Source organism: Leguminivora glycinivorella, chromosome 13 (genome assembly GCF_023078275.1).
Source record: "Leguminivora glycinivorella isolate SPB_JAAS2020 chromosome 13, LegGlyc_1.1, whole genome shotgun sequence".
Classification (NCBI taxonomy): Eukaryota; Metazoa; Arthropoda; class Insecta; order Lepidoptera; family Tortricidae; genus Leguminivora; species Leguminivora glycinivorella.
In genome coordinates this window covers 14,233,938-14,252,960 of record NC_062983.1, presented here as the reverse complement: position 1 = coordinate 14,252,960, position 19,023 = coordinate 14,233,938, and the positions used below count along the sequence as shown (strand labels likewise).

Below are 19,023 nucleotides of genomic sequence, written 5' to 3'. Positions count from 1 at the left end.
ATAAACTTATTACTTTTTTCCTCATGAACGCGTAGAGCTATCAAGTTGAAATTCATATCAAATACTTAGATCTAAATGACTCGATTGTCGTAATGAACGAACTTTGTAAACCTTGCAGGTTTGTACGGAACCCTCGGTGCGCGAGTCCGACTCGCACTTGGCCGGTTTTTTTTTTTGTTATTAGTGTTTAGTTATTAGCTATTGTAATTTTCTAACATTTACACTAATTAAAACTAATTCATATACTTACGTTTAATTTGGTCAAATAAGGCAATATCTGTTTAAGCAATACCTACCTTATTTGAATGAAAACGATAGCATAAATTAATAATACTTATGTGTGTGAGGTTAACAAACGGCTATATTAGAATAATATCAGATACCCAACGCCTTGGGTCGTGTGGCGTATATTAATGCTTAGTTAGTGGGTGTCGCACTGTCATCAAATTCAAAATACCATAACGTCGTATGTCGCTATGAAACTAGTATAAAAATATGACTATTTGGTTCTGCTTTCGAGTGTAGTATCATGGTTTAGGCCAAGGTAATGGGTGCGGACCGCGACTGTCAAACACGAAGACGTTTATCCATAGATTTTTAATTAGGTAGGTATAAGAGTTATCTATTTAAACGTTTTGTCCCCCGAAGGTTTTATTAGGTACTCTGGTATTCCTATGAATAAATCAGATATATATAAAATAAAATATAACAAATATGTCTTGTATGCTATGTTTCTAAAATCATAAGAAAACACTAGGTATATTTATGTACTAACTAAAATATTTTACTCAAAAAGACTTTCACAAGCTTTACCGGATTCAAAGGCGCCCATACCACGTTGAATAGCGTTGGCCAACCTTGCACCAGCTTCGAACGAAATTGAACATCTAATAACCTAATCACAAAATTAAAATTTTGAAAAAAACCCCGATCGCGACTTCGCGACATAGTAGACCGATTTTCATGAAACATGGCTAAGAACACTCCTGACTAACTCAGCTTTCAGACAAAAAAAAACTAAATCTAAATCGGTTCATCCGTTCGGGAGCTACGATGCCACAGACAGACACACACAGACAGACACGTCAAACTTATAACACCCCGTCGTTTTTGCGTCGGCGGTTAAAAAAATATTCAAAAAAGTTTCAAATGCCAATGAAAAAATACAGCATAAATAAAAATAGTAGCTTTATTTGACGTTCATATGCGCATTGTAATATGCCTACTTGAAAAATAAATATTTCATTTTCATTTTTTTCATTTACAAGGTAAAGGTGTAGGTTAGTAAAAGTTTACTTTGAAAGCCTCAGTTAAGTTCACAGTAAATATTTACCATAAGAAAGTTCGCGTGCAGATAATAAACTATCTAGTTGCATTCCCTCGTAAAACGTTGCAGATAATGTGCATTTTCTAAGTTTAACTACAGTCAGGGATAGAAAATAAATGCCAATCATATGGAACACATTTAGATTTCCTAATGAATGGGGTGGATGTTGAATTGTATGTAAGTAAGTATATAAATTACAACGTAAGATTAGTAGATTACACAACAGACAAGATCTTGTTAGCAATTTCTAAGTAGGACCTTCTTGAAATAAAAGACAACCCAAAATAAACAGGCAGCTAATTTCAAGCTTCAAGGGACTCTTAACTTAATCAGTTACAATTTACACAATATCCCAGGGTAGCCGAGCGTTTGTGGCTCACGAAACGCTCACGAAACGAAACGCTCGTAGATATCTATCTCTATCGCTCTTGCGTATTGGCGCGACAGACTACCTTTCACGGCGTTTCTTTTTCATTTCGCGTCGGAGAAATGCCATTCGGCTACGGCACCTGTACAGATTTAGAAACCAAATATTGCAGGAAAGACAAAGATATTTTTTCCTACGAGTTTTCATCTGTAAGTAATTTCCCATCCGGTTCACGGATATTTTTAAAAATATCTCATCCGTTTCCGAACCGTCCCGGTTCAGGTCCGTCGGCAGCGCGCGGATATCCGACGACCGGAAGTGATTAGGGCCCAAGTCTAGGAATATGCCGCGTTACAAAGTTTTTTTTTTTTTTTTTCAATTTATTGGGGACAACAAACAGTAACACACAAGGCTCTAATAGAGAATTACAGTGTTAACAATAGTAAGGTGTGAGACCAACAACATTGTCCACCGATTACTAGATTTAACTTAAATCTAAAGTATACAGCGCAAGGTAACAATGATATTGAATTAAAGGTACTTAACAATGGAAATAGTAGTATTGTCAAGATTTTATAAGTTCATAAGCAATTTATTCTCATAGACGAAGTGGACTATTTTGGCGAAAACGTAATAAAAGGGGTTGATCCCAAGGTCGCTAAAATAGTAAAAAAAAAAATGTTTTTTGTCATTAAGTTTTGGTGTAACCTGTCACTGCAATGTCACAATTTCGTTTTCTGTCAACCCCTTATTTGCCAAGAGTGGCACTGAAACTTGAGTGGTTTCATGTGCTCTGCCTACCCCTTCATGGGATGCAGGCGTGATTGTATGTTTGTATGTATGTAAGTTTTGGTGACTTGGAAGCACAGAGAACCTTGGTCTGTGCCTGGCAGGCAATCACTAAAAAATAGTGCGAAAGGGACGGCCTGATGTTATATTATTTATCGCGCGACCATGCTATCGGTGCTGGTTATCAAAAATAGGAAGCTTCTGTAAGGAGACTTAACACGTTCACAGTACTGTAGCTTTATCTAAATCATTGTCCCAATCAGCCTCAACTCTCAATGGAATTCACTCTGTTAGTATTCGATACGTGATAAGTACAACTACAATTACCATGTAAGCTTGATTTGTTTACCAACAAGCCAATACTTTTAACCAAATGACTATGCAAATGTATTTAAATCCCCGGCCGGCGAGAGCGTTTTCACTTTTCCTATCGCGTTTTGTTGACACATGGTGCACATGTAGAAGTGCGTAGGCGCAAAGTAACTCCATAAAGAAAGACAATGTCTAAGAAAAATACTTACCTACCTATCTCGGAGCCATAAAGAAACATTAATTCTCGCGCAGCCAACGCCACCTTTGGTTGATTCTCGGTTAGATTGCATCAAGTAAAGGGTCAAACTGTCAAAACTGAAGTTCAAATGTTTCAATGCTGTGAGAGAAAGCAGTCAATGCACTAAGACTATACATTTTACTTTGACAGTAATTCTACTCAATTCTCTTTGGTAGGCGTTGGTACTGGTAGGGTGAGGGGCCACCTGTTGCCTGGCTATATTTAGCCCTCCCCTCCACCCTCGGCCATTCATAAACATAACTCGGTGACTAATGTGTGAAGCTGTTGAAATGCTAAGTTTAAAGCGCGGGTGAATGAAAACACTGACTGGATTGCGGACTATTCTGCAGAGCTTTCTTCTTTGAATTTACTTAAAGCATAATATAATACGAGTAATTAGTATATATGTATATACTATATATCATGTAATGTAATATATCATCTTGGTATCATTCGTTTTTTGGCAAGTTCCTAAAGTCTCTCATTCAGCTTTCGTCAGCCATTCTTCATTTCATTCTTCAAACTAGTTCGTCGATGCTCTTTGTCATCTTTGTTCAAATTTGTTGTTTGTCTTTTTCTTATTCCTACAGTAAATACGAATGCTATCCGCCATGATTTTCAATTATTCAATCAATGTAGAATATTCCTTGCACTATGATAAGTAATGACTGGAAACAACTGGAGGAGGCCCAAAGACCTTAAAACTGAAAAAATTAATTAAGTAAGTAATCGTTTTTAGAAGTTATACACATAAACTAATTGATTATAATAATAAATAAATCCATTATATGTAATTGTAGGATTGAAAAAAAAATGAAATGTACATACTTTTTTTTAACTTTTGGTTAAATACAACTAGGGAACAAATCAAATTATTTTATTGAATATTTTTTGATTTGTTCTTTTTTCAAGTAGTCACACTACTATATATAAATTATAAATTTAAATAGATATCATACACGAAAGAAAAAACGACAAGGCCCACTGGTGGCCGAGCCGGGAATCGAACCCGGGTCTTCAGCTTACGCGGCTAACGTCTTCACCACTGGCGGGCGGGCGGGTGGTCTAGTGGTGAAGACGTTAGCCGCGTAAGCTGAAGACCCGGGTTCGATTCCCGGCTCGGCCACCAGTGGGCCTTGTCGTTTTTTCTTTCGTGTATGATATCTATTTAAATTTATAATTTTGGTTAAATATTTATTTATTTATAGAAATAAATTAAGCTAACTTTGCGTGACATTTGCAACTCGTAAATACGTTTATCGCTCTTTTATTTTAAGAGAAAATCCTCAATTATAAACTAGTTTGCTTAAAATGCAATTGAAATGCATACATTAATCCGCATTAACTACTAACATGAAACAAGACAAGACACTTGTACTATGTTGAGTCGAGTTAGGAAACAGTTTTCTCGGAACTCCGCCTGGCACTGAAAGCACACATCGCCCATTCATACGGGCCATTGCATGTGAAATATCCACATCAAGTTCGTATTAATAACTAGATAGCCAGCTTGCATCTATTCTGGTCTTATTACCAATTTATTCAGAATAATCAGAATTACGCTATAAACTCTGGCGAAGGAATAAAAAGATGCAAAAATGGAGTAATAACGATACGTGCATTTGCATAATAAGACCTCTCTTTGGGATAAGCAATTATTTTTGACGTCTTTATCACGTATTTTTTCGTTAGAGAACTCAGAGAAGGACCTTGCTATAAAAATGTATGTTGAAATGTCTACAGTATGAGCATACATACAAAGATTGCTTGTAGCTGTCAAATTGTTGACAAGCGGTTCGTCTATGGTGGTCCAAAGTATGATTGATGTTGCGAATTACAAACTATACATAACCTACACATATAAAGTCTGCAATTAGGTAGCAATGGGTTCAGAGTGTTCCGACACTTTATCAAATCTTAGAAATGAATCTCACTGCAATCAAATCCCAGCATCAATCATAATTTAGCGCAGCTCCGTCCCCGCGACCCTGAACATGGACTAAATATAGACTGATCCAGCCCTTGCAGCCATAGACAATAAATCAAACGTTTGTTTGGACCGCCGCGCTCTGCTTTCATTGCTAATTTTTATTTTCTTCAATTCGCAAGCACTGTCGTAGAACCAGGGGGTCGATTTTTGAACCTCACGGCGTTCGAATTCAGAAAATTGTCACTGAAAATAATAGGCAATTCACCGTTTTCAACCGGTATTTTAGTGACAGTGAGACTCAAAAATCGGCCCTCTGAAGCGTGTTACGCATAAATACTGAGCAATAAATTCTATGGTTTACTGAAAGTCTTCACAGAGCTAAATTCGCAAAAGGTAATGAGAATAGACTGAGTCAGCCCTTGCAGCCATAGACAATAAATCAAACGGTTCTTTGGACCGCCGCGCTCTGCTTTCATTGCTAATTTTTATTTTCTTCGATTCGCAAGCACTGTCGTAAAACCCGAAGCGTGTTACGCACAAATACTGAGCAATAAGTTCTTTGGTTTACTGAAAGTGTTCACAGAGCTAAATTCGCAAAAGGTAAAGAGAATAGACTGAGTCTGCCCTTGCAGCCATAGACAATAAATCAAACGTTTGTTTGGAACACTGCGCCACTGCTCTGCTTTCATTGCTAATTTTTATTTTCTTCGCTCCGCAAGCTCTGTCGTAATACCTGCGTGCGTATCCGAATGCACAAACGCTCACGAAACGAAACGATACTGAACAATAAATTATTTAATTACTTTACTGAAAGTCTTCACAGAGCTGATAGCAAATGTAAAGAGAAGTAGGTTCAGGGATTGTAGTAGAGGCGGAAAATATTTCAGTTATTTTGTAATAAAGACAAGTTTAATACAATTACACCATTCAGTGACACGAGACTGAAGGACAACACAAAACATTTTACAAACATAGTCGACGGACATGATCTAGTTTTCTAAACTACTTAATTTAAAATTAGCTTTTAGCCTAAATAATTTTTAAGAAAAAAAAACCGTCGCCTTTCGGGTTCTGGTGAAAGTTACTTGCGAATGTTGGATTATGTAGAAATGTGTAGGTATTTTTTAAAACTGCTTTTAATGCTTTAATTATTAGATGGCAACATAAATGAATATACGTATAACGTTAAGGTTTGAGGAGTTTCCTCAATTCCTCATGAATCCGATATTATATTATAAGAAATCGAAGCTTGACAAACTTTGACTTGAAAACTCAATATGCTTAACAAACATAACTAAATAAATAAATGTCACTGTTCTGAACTTAAATGCATGCTTTTCTTGCAAAAATACCAAAGTCACTTATGAGTGTGCCGTTCAGATTTGAGGAGTACGGTTCTGACTATCATCAGCAGTTCCACTGCACCAAATGTCACTGTTCTGGACGCAAGTGCATGCTGTTCTTATAAAAATACCAAAGTCACTATAAGCGTGCCGTTCAGATTTGAGGAGTTCGGTTCTGACCATCAGCAGTTCCACTGTACCAAATGTCACTGTTCTAGACGTAAGCGCATGCTGTTCTTATAAAAATGGCAAAGTCACTATAAGCGTGCCGTTCAGATTTGAGGAGTTCGGTTCTGACCATCATCAGCAATTCCGCTGCACCAAATGTCACTGTTCTGGATGAAAGTGCATGCTGTTCTTATAAAAATACCAAAGTCACTATAAGCGTGCCGTTCAGATTTGAAGAGTTCTATTCTGGCCATCATCAGCAGTTCCACTGCACCAAATGTCACTGTTCCGTACCTAAATGCATGCTGTTCCTTTAAAAACACAAAAATCACTATATGTATGCCTTTCAGATTCGAGGAGTTCCCTCGATTTCTCCAGGATCCCATCATCAGAACTGGGTTCTGAGAAAAATGGGACCAATCTGTATGCATATACATTCAATTAAAAAAAAATTTCAAAATCGGTCCAGTAACGACGGAGATATCGAGGAACAAACATTAAAAAAAAAAAAAAAAAAAAAAAAAAAACATACAGACGACTTGATAACCGTCCTTCTTGAGATATGAGGCGACGGTTAATAAAAAATAAAACTACTCGGAGTCTTTCTAGTGTACGTACGTACTACGCCGTGGCTTGCGTGGGCGACGGTCGCGCGATGGTCGCGCGACGGCGATGCGACGCATACGAAATCAAACCTTATCGATATGGAAGTATGAGACGCGACGGCGACGATCGCGCGACCGTCGCCCACGCAAGACACGGCGTTAGTGTAAGCACATCTGTAGAATCAAACCAAGCTATGTTGAGAACTATTTTGAGAGCAAAAAGTGCAAAAGTTAGACATCACAATTTCATAGAACCCACGTTTAAAATAACACGCTATCTGTGTTATAAAAATTAGCCAACTCAAAATATTCCGCAATACACACCGAATCAGATCTTCTACTTTTTCGGAGTAAACACGTCCCAGTGTTTAAAGTCCCTCTGCTCCGGAGTCCGGTAGCCAGGCTGTTCCTCGGGCGTGTGGGGCCAGAAGGTGGGCCGGTTGACCGGGTCCAGGGCGAGGTCCGGGTACATATCGTACACCATCTCCATCGTCACCACGTCGAACTTGGGGAGGGAGTTGATGTGGTTTATACCCTTTGTGGCCCTGTTGGCGTATGCTTTGATTAGTCTTTGGACCAAATATTACTGATAAGCGAAGAGTCATTTTTAGGAAGGCCTAGCCTAAATCACCACAATATAATAAATAAATAAATAAATATTGGGGACACCTTACACAGATCAACTTAGCCCTAAACTATATAAGCAAAGCTTGCACTATGGGTGCTAAGCAACGATATACATACTTAAATAGATAAATAGGTACATTCATATATACATAGAAAACATCCATGACTCAGGAACAAATATCTTGTGTTCATCACACAAATAAATGCCCTTACCGGGATTCGAACCCAGGACCGCGGCTCAGCAGGCAGGGTCACTACCGACTGAGCCAGACCGGTCGTCATATAGGTATGTATAAAGTTTTATAGTGTTGACATCTAATGTAATAGTTATTTGTTATACAAGGGGGCAAAGTTGTATTTTAACGCCGAGTGTGCAATTGAGAAATTAACGAGCAAGTGAAAGGATTCTATAGTTGAACCACGAGCGAAGCGAGTGGTTCGAGAATAGAATCCTGAACTTGCGAGTTTTTTAACACACGAGAAGTAAAATACATTTGCACCCGAGTGTAACACAAAACTTTTCCCCTCACTATAGCGAGGAAACTACAACGCAAAAAATGCGTTTGTCACTGCTTCCAGTAGTTCCACAGGTGGTAAATCATCTTTATTACTAGATTCACTTACTGTTATCAATTTTAAAGCAGTTAATTTGACTTTATTCAAGGTCAAATTACTTTACCCACTAGTGAATAAAATGCGTTTTTACCCGCTGGTATTAAAGGAATTAGTGAGAGGAGAAATACATTATGTAGACGAAAGCTTACTCAGAAGCCACGAGTTATGTTTTACGAAGTCGTGTCGTACAATATTACAACTTATAAGTGTTCATTAGACTTATATTGACCGGGATATAGACCGTGATTACCTTTTTGATTTTCGTCAGTTTTCCGTGATCATGATGCATGCAACTGCGTCGAAATATCGGGAGCTCGACAAAAATCAAAAAGGTAATCACGGTCTATATCCCGGTCAATATAAGTCTAATGAAAATAACCGTGAATCATTCAAAACTCTTATTATAAGTGTTCAGTTTTGATTTTGCTACTCTACGTTAAGAAGAAATCAATCTCAACAAAAATGCAAAAGGACGATTCAAAATTCTATCAGAATCCTTGTCATATAGGTACTGATAAGAGGTCTTAATATAAAGACGTTAAATAGTTTTCTTTAATTTCTACTTTCGCCTAGATTTTTCTAGAGAAGTATACATATATTAAGAGTTAAGACGAAAATAAGAATTATAGTCTCGACTCTTCAAGAAATGTCAAACTTGTGGACAGACAGTGTTGGCGGAGCCTACTAATTATTCGTCCATTAAACGGGTATTTGTAGCAAGTCAAATAGTTGCCAGACTATGCTGTTGTGCGCAGAAGCCGTGTTTACATCAGTGCCTATTTCCTAACCATGGCACCTGTCAAGACAAGTATACAGAGAGATAGTGGACAAGTATTATAATGTTTACCGAATTATCTTTGTAAACTGTCGCCTGTCACTGTTTGTGAAATAGGCACTTGATCTGGTCTAGTAGGTATAAAACTGTATGCTAATTAAAATGGCGACACCTAAATAGAAAATTTAATTCGATTCGCAGCCAATTAATTTTAAAGAATTGAGAATATAAAAAGGGAAGAATCATACTGACCGACTATAAGAATTATACAGTACAGTACTATACGCGATTCCACTGTTTTAACTATCAGCTGAACGCTATCAATGCTATCATCAAAAATTGAATATCCAAGAATTAACAAAGCACCCTTTCCAGAAACGTTTTATCACTGCATAGAACAGTAACTGTTTTATTGGAAACTTTTACACAGAAGCGACGTATTGTTTGATTCCAAGGAGTACAATAAACTTTTTCTAGAACTCTTTCGTCTGTCCGAGACCACGAGACCCGAATTGGGCTTCTGGCATTACGCAATACTTAACTTATTTTTTTATCTTCAAGGTCACTATTTAATTATTTATGTAACTTCTTTGACTTACAAGTCGATTTCCTTCTGTCGTTCGGCGCAGTACGCTTTTATTTGCGGCTGCAAGCCCTCCCACTGCTTGTCAATGGTAGCAGTAAGAGTGTCCGCTGGGACGGGAATCTTGTAAGCTTCATAGGATGACTTCATCTTATCCACTAGGCCTTCCACTGGGCAGAGTTTCTTGTATTCAGCCCAGTCGATCTTCGGTGGCTCGGGTGGATTTGCTTGCACTCTTTGGAATAAGAAAACAATGAACTTCAGGAGATCAAAAGTGTCGGCCAAGACATTGTAAAATTACAATCGATCCGAGAAGTAAATAAAGCTACTTGAATTGAATTTAGGGTAATTTCTCGCCAGTTACAACAAAATACCGTTGAACAACTTAGTTAAGACATAATTATTACTAAAATACTTAAAATATCCCGAGATACGATTCAGACCGCATGCGCCTAAGATACATTTGAACAAAAACTTGCTAGCCAATTACGAGTATCATTCAACCACAAACTATCATTGCTCCACCTAAAACCTCATTCAAGAGGCATACTTTTCGCATTCACCAAGGATTGCAGTATCTTACCTCCTAAAATAGGCATCACCTTTTGCCTTGAAAGCCAAATAGTTGCCTTTCTGTTCAGGTGGCACCAATTTTTCTAATTCTACCCAATTAATAGAAGGTTTGGTAAATCTTTTGGCCATGTTTTTTATGTTTCTTTTGGCTAGATTATAATTATTAATAAAGATTAAAAGGCTTGTGTATTATGAACACTCGCAATTTATGACAATTTGTGATGACATGACATTGACATGACATATTTCCCATGACATTTCTGAACAAGACGACGTTGCAGATAAAGGAGGTTTCTTCAGTTTGTTACGTTGTCAAACTCTATGAAGGTGTTGAACTTTCAATCATACTTGTAGAGATGATATATCATAACTGTCTTAAATAAAATCAATCTTACTAAATAAAATCAAAATTTAATTCTTCTCTCATACTGGATTAGCAACTTTCTCTTTTACTTTAACCTTATCTTGCCTTGCTATCTCTCTTGTATAATTATATCACCGACATGACGCTGGCAATCTCAATGAAGCCATTAAAAAAAAAGTCTTGTCAATATTGTAGGTATCATTGATGTAATATTGGATTAATATTCTATAAATAGTGCAATAGATAACGAACAATAATGCTGCTATCGAACCATTTATTACTTTATCAGTTAAGTGTTAAGTCCCCAAGAAGTAAGTAATTTGTTCACAACACCTTTACTTTCAAATGTTTTACAGTAGTTCCATTCCCTTTTGGAAGGGTAACCTCTTGGTATTAGAATAGTGATAATTAAGTAGTCCAAAATGCAATTTATATAATTTACACACTTTTTTACATTTTTAGTTGTATTAAACACTCTAACCCCCTTATTCATAAACATACACTAAAGTTATCAAGCTGATAAAGTTCGTATGTCCCTTCCCTTTCCGACTTATTGGTGTGATAGAAAGGGACAAAGGAACTTTATCGGCTTGATAACTTCAGAGTACGTTTATGAATAAGGGGGTTAGTAAGTACGTTTGTTGATACAAAAAGTAAGCCACGAGTTTTTTTTATGTATACGTTCCTACATATTATGTACTGAAACAAAACTGACGGATAAAACATACCTACTGTAGCTTCTTTTGGGACAAAGGCAGTAAGTACGATTCTCCCTGACTGAAATGAGATGAGACCCTTTCTGGCCAAACTACTAGGTACTACATACTAGGTAGACAGACACATCACGTGACAATATGAGAGCAGTACCTGAACTACCTGGAAAGGAAAGCTTTCACTATGCCGGTGCATAAACGAATGGATTAGTCGCCACGCGACGCAGAAGACATTACGCGGCATGCGATATCGCGTGAGGCTGTTGCCAGGTTCAAGTTCTGTAGGTCGGGAACCTTATGGCGGTACAGTTGGCGGCAAATATAATATTTAAACCTATTGCATTATATTCAAATAAAAATTTAGATTCCTATAGGTATTACAAAATAAATGTGAAGTTTTCAATTTTGTTTTGTCCACGTATAAATTTCTCAATTTTGGAAAAGTTCCGACGCTTATTTTTATTTACTTGCACTCTGTAGACAAGCATGTTTCTAATATTTATTAGGGCACATATTTTTTGTTATACCTGTGTTTTTTCATTTAGACCCACATTTAGTAGTTTTTTGTCATGCGATGAAATATAAGATTTTAATAGTACATTGTGCAACAAGGGAGGTAAGGGGGTCGTTAAATATGAGTGTCGTGCGGCTGTCGTGAATATAAACACGAGTATTTAATATCCTTACCTCCTGAGTTACACCACAGAATATATAATAGTACAAGTACAGAAGGCTCACTCCTTTGATATTCACAAAACGCCGCATTCTAAATTCTTACCTACATTAACAAACTGACCGCACGCGTGCAGACGACATTGAATTCTATTGCGCCGCGCGAAGGTCGTCGCCACTGAATGGGCCGCGAACTCGCGGCCGCCGGCATGTACTTGTAGCGCGGCGAAAGGATCGCGGAGTGAGCCGCCCCTGGTTACACACAATGTTTTTCATCACATTTGAGAGAAAAATACAGAGGAAAAAGTCATAAGGCAAAACCTTCAACGCAACGGTGGCGTTGCGACCAGTAGTGTATCTTCATCTATTATATATCAGATTATTCATATTAAATCCATTGTTATTGATAACAAACACTTTTTGAACGAAAACAAACACGAAAATCCTGCACATAACTTAAACGCAATGTTCAAAAAAGCATAATATAAATCATATAATTAAACTAAAATTTTACTTATTTTTCATTCATTTAAATATTTTGATCTGTTGTACTCTCCGTTGCTACAACGGTGGGTGCCTCGCGTACGCACGCGGTCAAGCGCGAGTAGAGAGGATATTGCCAGATTGTAAATTATAACGATTTATCTGAGTTAAATTTACGAAATAAATGCAAAACACACTGAAATAATTGTAAAACATAAATAAAATGCATTTTTCATACCGTATAATATCTTTTATAGCTTAATAGTCAAATTTTTGTTGTGCAACAAAAATCCTTGGCTGATTGAAACATCCTTTGCCTGAAATATTGTACGGATTGTATTAATTTTTAAAACTAAATCCATTACTCCCTTGGGAATAAAATAGTACATTATGCTTCACTACACGTAGACGCAATGAGAACTTTAAACAGCAAATGTGATGAAAAATGCGTTCATGTCTCATGATTATTGGAGTACTGCGATCATTAAGTGTTTGGTAAATAGCTAAAAGGTGCAGTACATCTTTATCATACAAACAATGGTTCAATAAACATTAGAATATTAAAATTTTGAAAAAACCCCCGACCGCGACCTAGTGGACCGATTTTCATGAAACATATCTAAGAACACTCCCGACTAACACAGCTTTCAAATAAAAAAAACTAAATCGAAATCGGTTCATCCGTTCGGGAGCTACGATGCCACAGACAGACACACACACAGACAGACAAACAGACAGACAGACAGACAGACAAACAGACAGACAGACGGACAGACGGACAGACAGACAGACAGACAGACACGTCAAACTTATAACACCCCGTCGTTTTTGCGTCGGGGCTTAAAAACAATCTAACTTCGTACGAAAAGTATTTCGTAAAACCCCCAAAATCCAGTCAAGAACATTTTTTTGCAACTTATTCGCTCGAATGGAGTCGACCGCGATGTCAACAAGATAAAGTATCAAAACCGTGACTTCTTTATGTCGCGTACGTGTCTCGATCAAGATGAACTGAATATTTTGGCGATGTTGAAACTGTTGAAAGACTACCTGCGAGTCCTGCGACAACTTTGCCAGAAGAACTTTATTAGGTATTTAGATACGAATTGTTCCCAGTTCTACAGATTTCTTTTACAGAATTCCATGTCTACAGATTCCTATTTCTACTCAATTATGTGTACAGATTTCTATGTCTATATATTCCCCTATTTTACAGAATTTCATGTCAACACATTTTTTATTATACAGATTTCCATGTCTACATATCTACGACGAGCTTTTTTCTAAATTCAACGGATCTTAACAATGTAATAATAACTTCACATGAAATGTATTTATTGCGCGTTTAACCACCTTGCTTGGCGACATCTATCGGAAAGTCTCCATATCGTCAATAATAATTACAATGTCTCCGAATAAATGTTGCTGACTGTACATTAGCATACGTTGGATGCCTGTACAGCAATTCGCGTGTCCTCAGACTGCCCCGGAGGTGTGATTTGGTCCATGTGTCTGGAAGTCGACGAGAAATGCATTTGTAAGGCTTGGATATTTAAAATATGCAGTAATTATTTGGTAACTTAAAGTTGTTTTTAGTTTCTTTTCCATTGTTTAAATATTATTTTCCAACATCCATTTCCACATTGTTTTTCTCCTAGAAACATCTGATATTGGATGTGTTAGCGTTATAGGATCTCGAAAGTGAATAATTATGAAACTTATGAAAATGGTAGTACCTATACTGTCAAGCTAAGCGATACTGTGTATAGACTCTCCATCCCTTCAACTATCTCCACTTAAAAAATCACGTCAATTTTTAAATGTGTACTTAAGTACATTTAATATTAGTATGCATGTCCATTTTCCGTAGAAATATAACATTCCAAACAAAGATGTGCGTTCAACATGCACAATTCCAGAAAATTCGTGGAAACACAATGCACAATGTAACATGCCAGATAACTTTATCTTATCGCCCCGATACCGTGTGGGCGAGCTTTGCCCAAGTTTGCGATAACTTACGGTCTATTTCTATTGCTCCCTGTTTTAACAAATACTTAACAACTTGTGATACATACATACGCGTATCCCATAAAGGGGTAGGCAGAGCACATGAACTACTAAAGTTTCAGTGCCACTCTTGGCAAAAAGGGGTTGATATTGCAGTGACAGGTCCCACAGTCCACTTCTACGACACCTACGGGAAGAAAGGGAGTGGTGAAATTCTTAACCCGTCACCACACGGCTCTTGTGATAGTAGTTAATTAATTAAATTATTTAGAATGAATAAAACTCAAAGCTATTCATCCTCAGGGCTTTTTCCTGGTGGGTAAACAGATAGACTAATTAACGTTCACATTAATAATACTGCTGGTAAAGAACTCTGGTAAAGCTGTACGTATACTAGTTAGCAGATAAGTTACAAATCAAAATGAGCTATGCCATTAGGAAAATGCACCTAAGCGCTATTATAAAACATAGAAAACCAAATAACTGGCTCATCCCATTCGTTTCTCAAATTTTGCTGGTGATACCTTACCGACACTTTAGTTTTGAAATGCTATACTGCTTTATGAAACATATTTCATAGCATAGTCATAGTCATAAACATAGTCATTTGTCTTCAACAATCACAAAAAGGATGTACAGTTAAGAATAGCCAACATGTACCTACGACTATAGTCTTAGCGACAAGACCAATCGTAAATCAGTAACCCCAGCTATTAACACTTTCGCTACCAAGAACCCGACTGTCGGGTACACCGCTCGTAGAAGCGTAGCCGATTACATGGGTTTCCCCGTATGTAGCGAAAATGTCGTAGCGCCGCGTAGAGCCCGGTTTCGAAAGTGTTAAGGCGCACCCCGAACAAATCGGCGCTGATCGACACGCCGTTTCAATTAGACCAATCACGCGCCGGTGTCTGCCGTATCCGCCGGATATTGGCGGACGACACGACTCCTGCGCAGTCCTGACGACATACTTACACTACTATCACCCCAAGTCGCCGTCAGATATATCAGGACTGCCGAGGTGCTCAAAATAAGTCAACAGGCACTCTAACGCCTTGACAACAGAGATGTGTTTCGATATTTGCGAGAATCTTGGTCGGTTAGATATATATGATAGCGCAAGCTCAACCCTCTATTAGTCACGCGATCGCTAACCTTAATTATACACCAGCAGGGTTCATTAATTCCTAACGCGACAGAAAATAGATTTAAAAGTTCGGTGTTTCCGCCGGATCAACTCGTTACAATTTGAGTCCTTCAGCTTTGATGGTTTCAGAGAAGGGTTTGGAGAAATTATAATCTGTTTCTTTTGAACTTTAAATTAGAAAAGATTATGGATTCTTATATCCCCTATGTGTCGGCGTCATCAGTCAACGGGACTCTCAAATAAAACTCGTGCCCCGTACTTATGATTGTTGCAATAAAAAACGCGTCGTATAAAATAGACACGCACGTCGCACGCTTCCTAAGATTGGTTGACGTTCTATCCAAAAATAAATCAATCGGAAGAAAACCGAGTAACCAAGTAACCGCGCATTTGACGGCGTGGACAAAAAAACTCAAAAAAGACCAAATGCAGTAGATAGGGACGGAACAGGTTCCTTGCGGTTACCGAAGCCGTACTGTTGCTAGGTGCGAGTATTCTACGCCTTTCGAATGGAAGGCTTCTTTATGATTGAACGTTTTGACGTGTCGTGGGAACAACAAATTAGGATTTTTATAGGTATTTTACTTAAAGTCAGTGCGAAAGGGCTAAATTCGGAGCCCTATACATTCCACAACGAATTTAAAAAAGTTTAAGTACCTATATTAAGTACATACAACGTTCTTTGAAAGATATTAGAAATTAGATAGATGATAGTTTTTGAATTCCTCAATTCCTAAATGGGAAGTGGGTTATAGAATAAGAGCCCACGACCAAAATTTTTGTCTCATAGCAATACAGCTAAAACCGCATCAAATCGATAGATACGATTATCCTGAACTCGAAAATACCAATATCAGACATTTTCCGCGTAGCGTTTGATCTGACCGAATTTTCAAAATTGTCAAAGAATTTTACCGAACTGCATCATAGCAATATGTCTGATTTGCAGACTGTAGTTGAATGATAGTTCTGAGATACCGGAAACATATTTTTCAGACGTTAGTGGTGTAGCGCAAACCCGTAAAATCACTTAAAAAAATTAAAAATGAGACAAAAAAAATGTCTCATAGCAATACGTCTGAAAATCTTTTTTATTAGTAAATTTTGGTTATTTGATGCGAACAAAACAATTTTCAGACGGAAATGTGAACGCATTAAATTTTGAGACCGTTTTGAAAATGTTAACAAATTTTACCGATCGGTATCATATCATAGCAATATGTCTGAAAATTGTTGGACATGATAAAATAAGTTGTCCACATGTGCAAAAAATTTATATCAGACAAATTAAGTGTAGCACCTTCTCTATCAGACAACTTTTCGATACTCAGATATCATTTAAAAATCGTATTGAGGCATCTTGAATTCTCTGTTACAAACCAATGAATACGTTGCGACCCTGAATTTATTAGATGATAATTAACAAAGAATTTACCCGAAACCGTAACATTGAAGTTGAAGGACTGAAATAAATCGCACAAAAGGAAACTGGGATGAAGTTGGAAAAAAAACGGTTTATTCAAAGTTACAAAATATTCTCGTATTCAATCTCTGTCGTATTCGGAATCGTCGTCTTCGAAATCACTCTCGACGTGCTCGGGAGATCTTCAACGTCCTCTTCTGTAAAATAAACATCGTTAGTAAAAATCACGAACTTATTTATGAAAAGCCATGTAAACTGTACCTGTTGTGGATGATGATTTGTCGTCCAAAATAACGTTGCTCAACTCAGGTAGTTGGTTGCCAGAGAACCACGAAAACTGAAATCGTCCCTCGTCTTCATACCATCCATGGGAGTATATGCTACACTTAAAGTGTCTGAAAACAGGTTTTTGGTAATCATGGCAGCAATACGAAAAGTTAAAAAAAAATATATCCGTATTGCTATGATACAGGTCGGCTAAATTTGTTGACATTTTCAAAAATGCGCTCAGGCTATGTGCTACGCGCAAAATGTCTGAAAACAAACTTTTTCGTAATACAATTATAAAATCTATGTACATTTTCACTATCAGACGTATTGCTATAATACCGACTGCCTTTTTTTTTTGACACAGCAGAAATGGCCTCCCACGCAGTTGCTACACTTTCGACCGTTACTACACACTACACACCTAGTCGGGTTCAGAATCATACAATCTAACGATTTTATAGGGTTTTTGCCGTATTGCTATGAGACATGGTTTTGGTCGTGGGCTCTAGTACTATTACGGAATCTAGGTATACTCGCCACACCTACATGTGTTATATCGATACTCGGATATTTTGTAATTTTCTAGATATAAAAAATTTAACACACAGTTTTCAATATCTCACAGGCTTTCTGAAACCGAATACCTTCGTATTATTAAGTGATTGAAATAACTTTGTTACATAAATACTGTTATATATTGAAACTAGTAATTAATTTATAAACTATATTTATTCAATTTATGCGAGTTTCATGACAACTGTGTATAAAAAACAATTGCGTTCGATGACAGTTTGACATCGTTCTGGAAAGTCTAGAACCATAGACCCAAGAGAAGAGTTCCGTTTCTCACACTCTCCTCCACTTATTTTAGTAAATTAACTAGTTAAACCAAATTAACAATTCCTCCTACTCAAACTAAACTAACATAAATCTTCTAACTCATTAGAACAGCTTAACATCTGATTTATGTGACGTTTCCACTTAAACCCTTCTACATCTACCACATAGGTAGTTCCTGGTATTGACTCCTCTATAACAAGCCCTTGAACCCACGGCCTGCTGTCCTTCCTGTAGTCTTTAACCATTACTTTCTGACCTATTACAAAGCTGATATCCCTTCTCCCTTGGTCCCTTTTTTCCACTCTCTCCTGCACCACTTCTGACAGAGGAGGAGGGCGCAATAAACTAAATCTATTTCTTACTTCTCGGTTTAACATTAGGCGAGCAGGTGATATTCCTGTAGTGCGTTGTGGTGTACTTCTATAGTCAAACATAAACAGATTGATAGAAGATCGTAAATCTAGTCCACTCTCTTTAATTTTAGTAATAGCGGACTTAAAAGTTTCCACAAATCGTTCAGCTGCACCGTTCGTCGCTGGATGATACGGCGGTGAAAATGTATGCTTAATGTTGCCATTACTACAAAAGTCTTTAAAATTCTGACTGGTGAATGTAGGACCATTGTCTGTCACCAAATGAACTGGATATCCAAAACGAGAAAATACACTTTCAAATACCTCTATTGTACGAGAGCTAGTAATATTAGTCATTTCATATATCTCTGGCCATTTAGAATAACTGTCTAAAGTAAAATTCATAATCCTACGGACTAAATTGACAAATGACTGACAGGTAAAATGATACCAGGAACAGCAAAATTAAAATAGGGAAGAGTATATGTCGATAACA

At 37.3% G+C, this 19,023-nt stretch overlaps 2 protein-coding genes across 3 annotated transcripts in view; one reads left to right on the top strand and one right to left on the bottom strand.

Moving 5' to 3' along the window:
• Nucleotides 1-19,023, top strand: part of LOC125232397 (ETS-like protein pointed) — a 198,546-nt gene that overhangs the window by 18,169 nt on the left and 161,354 nt on the right. The gene's annotated exons all lie outside the window — the stretch shown is intronic.
• On the bottom strand, nucleotides 7,249-10,429 carry LOC125232398 (ATP synthase subunit d, mitochondrial-like). The gene is made up of 3 exons (XM_048138046.1): nucleotides 10,263-10,429; nucleotides 9,696-9,914; nucleotides 7,249-7,624 (listed from the first exon to the last, which is right to left on the bottom strand). Exons 1-3 carry the CDS (start codon nucleotides 10,379-10,381, stop codon nucleotides 7,417-7,419), a joined length of 546 nt encoding a protein of 181 aa, XP_047994003.1. The 5' UTR covers nucleotides 10,382-10,429; the 3' UTR covers nucleotides 7,249-7,416.

What these genes read in the sequence shown, in the direction of transcription:
- LOC125232398 (XM_048138046.1), bottom strand. Translation starts at nt 10,381, where the DNA reads ATGGCCAAAAGATTTACCAAACCTTCTATTAATTGGGTAGAATTAGAA. An exon ending in GGTGATGCCTATTTTAGGAG is followed by an intron (nt 9,915 to 10,262) that starts GTAAGATACTGC and finishes CTTATTCCAAAG; the next exon opens with AGTGCAAGCAAATCCACCCG. An exon ending in CGACAGAAGGAAATCGACTT is followed by an intron (nt 7,625 to 9,695) that starts GTAAGTCAAAGA and finishes ATACGCCAACAG; the next exon opens with GGCCACAAAGGGTATAAACC.